General features: G+C 43.5%; 1 protein-coding gene across 2 annotated transcripts in view; it reads right to left on the bottom strand.

Moving 5' to 3' along the window:
* Positions 1–5410: 5410 nt before the first annotated feature.
* The window catches only part of MAN1C1 (mannosidase alpha class 1C member 1), a 127539-nt gene continuing 124375 nt past the window's right edge, over positions 5411–8574 (bottom strand). For both annotated transcript variants that reach the window (XM_083455244.1, XM_083455243.1), the window contains exons 11-12: positions 7471–7586; positions 5411–6300 (exon numbers count right to left, since the gene is read on the bottom strand). In XM_083455244.1, coding sequence (XP_083311370.1) covers positions 6177–6300; positions 7471–7586 — 240 coding nt within the window. In that variant the 3' untranslated portion in view covers positions 5411–6176. The remainder of the gene's footprint in view (positions 6301–7470; positions 7587–8574) is intronic.

Below are 8574 nucleotides of genomic sequence, written 5' to 3'. Positions count from 1 at the left end.
TTAGGAAAATGTGCTGGAAAGGGGGAATGACACGGGCTTTGATGCAACATCATCTAGCCTCCCCGCAAACAAATCTGAGTGAATCCTCATTAAATAGCCACTGTTGTCTAATCTCCCTGCAAACAAATTAGGATGAATGCTCAACAACAGGTCTCCCTCGTAGGTCTTTGCATTTGCCATCTTTCTTTTGTTCATCCCAAATACTGAGAAGCGCTAGTGTAGGTACAGGGATGAGATTATGTGCCGTTATTCAGTTAATCTCATTAAACTCTTTCACCCAGAAGGTTGGCGGAAAAGGGGTCCTTCACTGCTCCTGCAATGCCAAAATGCTGAGGACATTGATTTAGAAATAGAGGAAAGTTTTATTGGTGCAAAATGCCATTGGAAAACGGTTTTGAGCATGGGTTATTGGGCTTGAGCAAAAATTTCATGCAAAGGTAGACTTAAGTCTATTTCAAGAGACTTCATCCATGGCCCCTTGACCATCCTTTCCCAAAAACCCTTTTAAGCTCTAGAGAGTATCAGTATTCAAGGCTATCAGCTGTTCGTGTAAATTAAGACACCAGCCCCCTTGTGTTTACCAAGAGTGACAATTGTTCAAATTCTCTAGTAGCCGGAACCTTAGCAGTTGCCCTAAAAGTAAAAGAAGTGACTTGTTTGAGAGGCAGCCAATTTCTATCCAAGTCTCCTAACTGCTCCTGCAGGGCCCTTCCTTCCAATGGGACCAAAAGTCAGGGACAAGATTACCTCAATGCAGCTGCTTTTTCCTCATATAAAGCAGTCTGATCTCTTTAAGGTCAGATTCAGAGGCTCTGCTCAATGATCAGCTAAAGCGGAAATTCAGATGGGCAAGTACAAAAACATAAGGGCCCAGCAGTCCACAACTTTTAGAAGACATCTGAAGGCAGCCCTGTATCAGGCAGTCTTTTATTGTTTGATGTTTTGCTATGTTTTTATATGTGCTGTAAACCACCCAGAGTTGGTGGGGAAAGCCAGCCAGATGGGTGGGGTATAAATAATAAAATCATCATTATCATCGTCGTTATTATTATTCTCACAGTGGCTGACCAGATATCCCAATGGGAAGCCCACATGCAGGACCTGAGTGCAAGCACACTCTCTCCACTTGCAATTCCCAGCTACCGCACCATGCACATGGATGTTACAACATCATCCATGGAACCACAGGGTGGTGAAATGGTAGGTTAAATGCTTCCTGGAAAATCCTAAGAACATAAGATAGCAAGGCTAGCTTAGGTCCTGAAAAGACAGGAGTAAGAATGAACCTCCTCAAATTCTCCAAAATTAAAACACTGCCTTTCCCTGCTTCTGCCTGTTCCTTCACACCAGCAGCAACATCTGCAAGAACAGGCTTTGCTGGAACCATCAAGACGAACCTTTCCCACCTGCCCTGCCAGGGACCCTTACAAGGAGGTGCTGCCCTTTATGAATTAACTCCTGCTTTATCTGACATCTTTCTGGGGGCTGCTCTTTTGCTTTCTGTCCAAAACATGAATGAATTTTAGTATTTTTAAAAGTGTTAGGATTTTGTAAATTTTACACCCACAAATCCACCCCTCATCCTTTGTGAGATGCCTTTGGGGCCCAGTATACCTGAAGGAGCGTCTCCACCTCCACACTGAGGTCCAGCTCCGAGGGCCTTCTGGCGGTTCCCTCATTGCGAGAAGCAAAGCTACAGGGAACCAGGCAGAGGGCCTTCTCGGTAGTGGCGCCCGCCCTGTGGAATGCCCTCCCAGCAGATGTCAAAGCGATAAATAACTACCTGACATTTAGAAGACATCTTAAGGCAGCTCTGTTCAGGGAAGTTTTTAATCTGTGATATTTTACCGTATTTTTTGTTTCTATGGAAGCCGCACAGAGTGGCTGGGGAAACCCAGCCAGATGGGTGTGGTACAAATAATAAATTATTATTATTATTTCTTGGCCAAAAGGTGGCATGGAAATAATATTAAAGAATAACCATCAGACCTCTGAGCCTTTGTAAGTTACTACTATCCTTGAAATGTAAACTGATCTTTGTGTGTTGGTTTTCATTTATTGTCAGCCGTCTCAAAGGCCCGTTGTAAGGCAGAAAGCCAGGATATAAATACTGCACATAAATAAACAAAATATCTCATTTCTTTCTCCGTAATGATTAGGGAATTGTGTGCACTTTGGATTACAGGATAAGAGGTGGGGGCAATTCTCTTTACTTTTCTACAGATTACCTTGTCATAGCACACTTCAAAAATCAATCAAAATCAGAAATGAAGAAAACCCTCACAGCTGGAATGACTGTGCAATTCGTGTCAAAAGGAAGCTTTTGATTCCACAAGGAGGATATTTTAATCCACTGTAAAATTACTTTGGGCTAAGCTTATTTCCCTGCTATCAAAACCTCTCAACAGGATGACTCACATTCTCAAAGCTTTACTTACTAACAACTATCCTTCTAGGAAGAAGATTATTTGTCCACCTCCTTATACCCAAGATGAAATTTAAGTCTCTATCTGACAAGTCTTCCTTCCCTCTGAGACTTCAAGAGGTGTAAATTCAAAATGAAAGCTTTGTCTTGCTGCCTGCGTGAAATGCTTTTCTCCCCCCCCCCCCTTTCATTGGTGACAAAGAAGAAGGAACCCAGAATCTGATGAGAGAACAGAGAAAAATACTTCTAGTGGTAGAGGAATTGAATGATCCACTCTTACACAGGAGAAAAACTAGTTTTCAGCAACGTAGTAAATCGGAAGTGCTAGCACTTAACACACAGGACCAGGCAGGATCTAGGTGTGGAAGGATCTGTCAATTTTGATCCTGTTTTGATTTTTCCAATCTTAAATTCAGTTCTCCATATTTCCATTGCAATTTGCATTTTTTTTTAATCCTCATGAAAGTTCTTCAGCATTTTAGTGAGAATTTCTTCTAATTCTCTGTATGCATTTTCAACACACATCTTTGCAAGCAATTTCTCCTAATAGATAGCATTTTGTAGGTTATTTTCACTCGCATGGTCACTTTTGTGCATATTTCCCTAGGATGCATGCATTTTTATAAACATTTGTTTAGTTAGAGAACTGCATCATGAAATTCAAATAAGTGTGGGTTTTGAAGGATGGTTGTGTTTTGGTTCTCATGTTGCTTGAATGCGAATTAGTTCCCTATCTTTAGCAGAATCTAACCTCATGTGTAACCTAAAATGAACCATCATGAACTACTATGAAGCATATCAACCGTTCCTTGTTTCAAAGGGGACTGCTTTTCCTCAACACTCGTCGGCTGCTTGAAGAAGAGTGTTTCTGAGCTCTGGCAGCGTGTGCTTCCTTTATCACAGAGCTGCCATACCAGCACTACCTCCTTGGCAGAGTCATAGTGAATTTTTTGAAATACAGTACATATCATAACAGCATCCATTCATGTCCCCCCTGACAGTTAAAAATCATGATTCATTTTACACACACACCTCACACACAAAGAGTGTATGTAGCATATATACTGAGGAACGTGGAAGTAAAAATGTTTATTTCAACCAGAGGTAGAGAACCTGTGGCCCTCCAGATTGCTGTAGAACTCCAGTTCCTTGACATCCTCTATGCTAAACTGTCACAAACAATAGTGACACTTGAAAGCTTCATTATCCCAACATTCACTTGCCAGAGCAAGGAGCAAGGGCTTGTCCATTATCGTGAAAACTCTCGCAGATGAAAGAAGTCACAGAACTGCACTCTCCTTCGTTTCCATTTCGTTATATCACCGATCCTGGAGTTGAAAGCCAAGGCTTGCAGACCGGGCAGTTTACGGTTTCCTTAGGAAACAAGGTTCTCATCATAGAACATGGTTCAGAATATGGCTGAGAACTGTTTACATTTGCATCCTGCCTGCCTAAAGGATTTGTTGTGACGAGAATGTTTGCATGCTTTTATATGGATTATTTACATAAATTTATATCCCACAGCTTCAACTTAAATTTATGTTCTCCAGGTGGCAAGCGAAGTTATAAGAAGCAATAAGAGTATGCTTTCTCACTTCATTGTATTTCAATAGCTTGCTGCCACATTGTTTTTCAAGGTTCTAAAAAGAGCTGGGGACATAGCAGCGACTATTTCCATGGTGCTAAAAAGCCGGTGATCGATTTGCATGCCCTGGGTGGTTTTTCTTTGGGTGGGGTGTGTGTTTCCCAGCTGCTCCATGGCCCTTTTCGAAAGCCCTAAGGGTGGGAGAGAGGAGCAATAGGACAGCTCCCCCTGTCACTTCACGGTAGCAGGCCTTTGCAAGGCACTTGAACAGAGGAGGCAGGGGAAGAGGATGTGCGGTGGTAGGGAGAAAACAAGGAGCTGGGTCCTAATCCTAGTAGGGCTTTAAAGCAGGGCAGAGCCCTATTTGTCCTAGTGGATCACTCTCCAATGAATGTTCCATTTACCCATCCAGGCTAACGAACAGTGACGAACCTCTCCTGATGAACTCCTTGTCCTTTGGCCTAGCAGAAGCCACTTATCAGTTCTTCCCAATCTTGTGGGCATTCAAATGCATGCTAAGATATTCTGCACTCACAGCAGGCAGTTCAATCTGGGTTAACAGACTCATGCAGAAAGAAAAGAAGAGAAAGTGTTGCCTCTCCTGCTTTGCCTTGCAACCAATTTGTTTTTCCCTTTTGCTGGTTTGTCAGCTGTTTATTATTATTATTATTTAAACACAATGATTTTATGCTAGTCTGTTTTTATGCAGCCGAGTTTTCTTTTGTGCTGGGTTCTGAGTCTTGATGTACTTTGCATTGAGATTGCTTTTTTACTATAATACATTTCTGTATTTTGCAAACTGCACAGGCTCAATGGGTGGTCCAGAAGTTGATACACAAGTAAATTAACAGTCTGCCATCTCTGCCCACACTTGCTCAATGGAATGTGCCCAATCTCCTCCTGCCATTCTTACTGAACCTGCTGTTCCAGAGCAGGAGAGGGACATTCTCATTCCAGCTGCTCATGTAGAAAATACATTGGGGCTCCTCCAGAGACCTGTTTATTGAGCATATATCCTGATTTGCTTGCACAAAGCTTACACAGTGGTTAGAACATGTCCAGTCTTTACTGAGGATTTGTTCTGATTTGTTTGCAGGGCAGTTATATGGCAATGAGCAGTAACCTTGATTTGTTTGCATCTCTACATCTTCCTGCTAATCATTTGTTCATCTCACGCTTTTTCAGTGCATTCCCATCACTTTCCCAACTGCAAGAAGTCCATTTTTAAAGTTGCAAGTAGGGCAACATAACACTTTAACCGTGAGCTTGAATTCCTCCTGAGAAATAAAGAATTTGGAAGCTTCCTTAGAGGATCTACTGAGATCTTCACATGGTCGTCAGTCCCTTCCCTCTTCCTCTTAACCTTCTGTGCCAATACACGAGCAATCCAGTCACACTCCTTATCGGACAGGAATTTTTATTCTATTCCACATCTCTGAGTATTACAGAAATGAAATCCTTACAAGTGCCTTGTAATATTTAAGCTCCAGATGAAAACAAAAACAAAGTGGGGGGGGGGGGACAGAACAAATTTCAAACCTTAGAAAGCAAAAAAAGAATTACATATGATGCAATATTCAGTAAACATTTTAAAGAGCACAGAAAAGAGAGAGGGAGGGAGAGAAAAATGATGCCTGGGCTTCAGACTTTTGCAGACATCTTCTGATCATTGATGGCATTGATTCCACTTAGGATGCAAGTCTATTTTTTTTTTGGGGGGGGTGAAAATTAGAAAGATGATAAAAATCAACGGTATCTAAAGAGGAGCATGTGGAAGGGGGTGGGAGGGAGACAAGAAGAGTGGCACAAACCAGCGTCTGTTTTATGGCAAACTCCTTTGGCCATGTGAAAACAAAGTCAGTGGATTCCGTAGAAATTCTCCGTAGAAAGGAACGTCCATGGTTTTGTGTGCATTATGGCCCATATTCAACATCCTCATTACCAGGTTTAGTGTAAGTTCCCTCATAGAGGAAAAAAAAACCCACAAAGGTGCTTGTTTCACAGTTTTTTATGCTCCCCGATATAACACTGTCCTGAATTGGACGAATGCCCCCAAAATACCTTTCTGGGAACACACGCATTCCTTTACTGGAAAGGAGAAAGAGGGGTGGGGAAGCAAGTAACCCTCCACATCCCACTGCAGAAGCCGCGAGGGAGCAAGCGCCCCTATTGCACGCTTGTCTTCAGGATAAGGTCTGTGCGGTTCACGGGCAATGGGTGGGCTTCGGTGTTGAACACCCAGTCCTCAAGAGACAGCACATCATCTTCACAGAACAGAAGATAGAGGTACCTGGAGGAAGGAGACAAGTCAAAGGAATGCATGTGCAGATGGGGTGCTCCTATCAATGGAGAATCAGTGGTTAGTGAGGAAAGCAGATGCCTTCCGGATATTGCTGGACTCCCACTCCCATCAGCCCCAGGTAGGGATGATGGAATTGTAGTCTAGCAACAACTGGAAGGTCCCAGGCCCCTCAAGCCTGCATTAGAGTGCCAGGAAAGCTAAGGGTTTCTTGGAAGCTTATCCAAAGTTGCCCAGCAAAAAGTGCAGTTGGCAGCAGACAAGTTTCCTTACACCCCTGACCCAGAGAGCATGTCCAATGCCCTCTGCAGAACACAGCAATAATGTGGTAACACTGGGGAGCATTGCAGAACCAATTAAAACAGAAGAAATCCATTGCTAATGCACTATTACTGTGTCAAAAACATGATGCAGAATACAGCTGTAATAAAACACAAGCCTGCAGGGACCCTAAGATGGGTGGGCATTGTGGCACTTCCATCACAGGCATTCAGCTGTGAGGTGTTTTCTTTTCAACAAGCAGTCATGGTAGCAGCAGTAGTGGGAGATGGGACAGGCCGTGAATGAGCAGGGAAAGAAATCACCCTGCAGCTAGGAGCCTGAGATGGAAAAAGGGCAGCCTCCTCCATTCTCAGGCAACCAGCTATGGGATGCTTCCTCTTCCAAAAGGGGAAAGAGGTGCAACCAAGAATGAGGCAGGTGAGCAATGGGCATGGGGAGAACATCTACCTGGGCTCAGTTTGCAGGCATGCCACCACATTAAGATGTCAATCACAGCGGGGGGGGGGGGGGTGCACTTTGAACTCTCTTCTTCTATTTTGTCCATACAGATTCCAAGTGATGAATATGTACATATGAACCAGCCCTCTGGTGAGTTTCCAAAGACACGCATGGCACTTACAGGTGTCAAGTCCACACACAAAGCTAGTTCCATTCAACAGAGCGCATAAGGAAAGCAAGTCAGCAAAGCCTCATCTTAAATATTCCAAAGTACATTCCAAGTCACTCCAACGGATCAGAGAGGAAATGGCCAAGGGCAATTGGCAGATTCCTGCTTTATTTAAGATGCAGCCCCTGTTGATGACTCCCTCCCCCATGAAAGACATCCTCCCCCCTACACAGCTTTCTGTGGAAGAGGCGCTGAAAATGTTCAGGACTTACTTTAACGTCTCTGCTAGGAAAAAGCTCTGCTGCATGTTGTCGTGACTCGGGTTGGTGGTATAAACATCGCGGATCCCGGAGAAACCAGCATCTACTCTGCAATATTTCTCAAGTGCCTAGTTGGGGGGTGGGAGTGGGAGTGGGGAGAAAGAAAGAGACATTCAATCTCTTCCAGTAATAGCAGCACAGCAAACAAGTAGCTCATTAATCATAATCAGTTGTGTTTTACCCATGCAGGTTTATGAGTTGGATTTGTGTTTTTATACAGGCTGAGCTCCCATTGAAGAGCTTTTAATGATTCCCCAAGGGTCCAAGAAAATAGGCTCGCCTCTGATGGTTAGCACTTTCTGTTACACTCAGTCTCCCGTAAGAGCCCTCAAGTACCGGCCCCTGAAGAAGTCCTTCCTTGAAATACTGTACAATTGACAGAAGGCCACCCGCCAAACACAACTGCCAGCACATTAGGAGGCGGTCTTCAAATGTCCCATCCTGTCAGAGGTGGCTCCATGAAAAGGCAAAGGGAAGTGGTTGACATAGGCTGCAGACTCTAGGGATTAGAGATTAGGGATTAGGGATGGTGGAGTGGGGGACAGACAGCGCTAAGCCTGGAGCAGAGGAGCCACAGGGGTTCCTTGTGCTCCTGCTTGGTTGGAACGAAGAGGCACGACAAGAAAAAAAGATGGTTGGAAACGTAAAGAAAAAGAGGGGAATTTCTACCACATACAGTCAGGTGAAGGTTTATTGGGATATGATATACAATGAGTTAAAGAAAACGTACAAAAATAGCTTTGTTAAAAAAACCAGAAGCGTTTTTGTTGGGTATAGTAGGAGAAGAGATTCCTAAGATAGATCAAAAATTGTTTATGTGCGCAGCAACGGCTGAAAGAATTCTATTAGCCCAAAAATGGAAGCAACAAGAAATACCAACAACTGAGAGATGGCAGATGAAGATGATGTGAGTATGCGGAATTGGCTAGGCTGACTGGGAATATCCGAAACCAGTGAGATCAAGCTTTCAAAAAAGACTGGAGTAAATTTCTACAATATTTGAAGGACAATTGTAAACATTTACCAACACTAGCAGGGTTGCAGTAAGAAGGCTTG

This window comes from Podarcis tiliguerta, assembly GCF_965153285.1.
Source record: "Podarcis tiliguerta genome assembly, chromosome: 8".
In the NCBI taxonomy this organism is placed as follows: domain Eukaryota; kingdom Metazoa; phylum Chordata; class Lepidosauria; order Squamata; family Lacertidae; genus Podarcis; species Podarcis tiliguerta.
The sequence above is the reverse complement of the archived record's forward strand: the minus strand, read 5'-3'. Positions and strand labels throughout refer to the sequence as shown.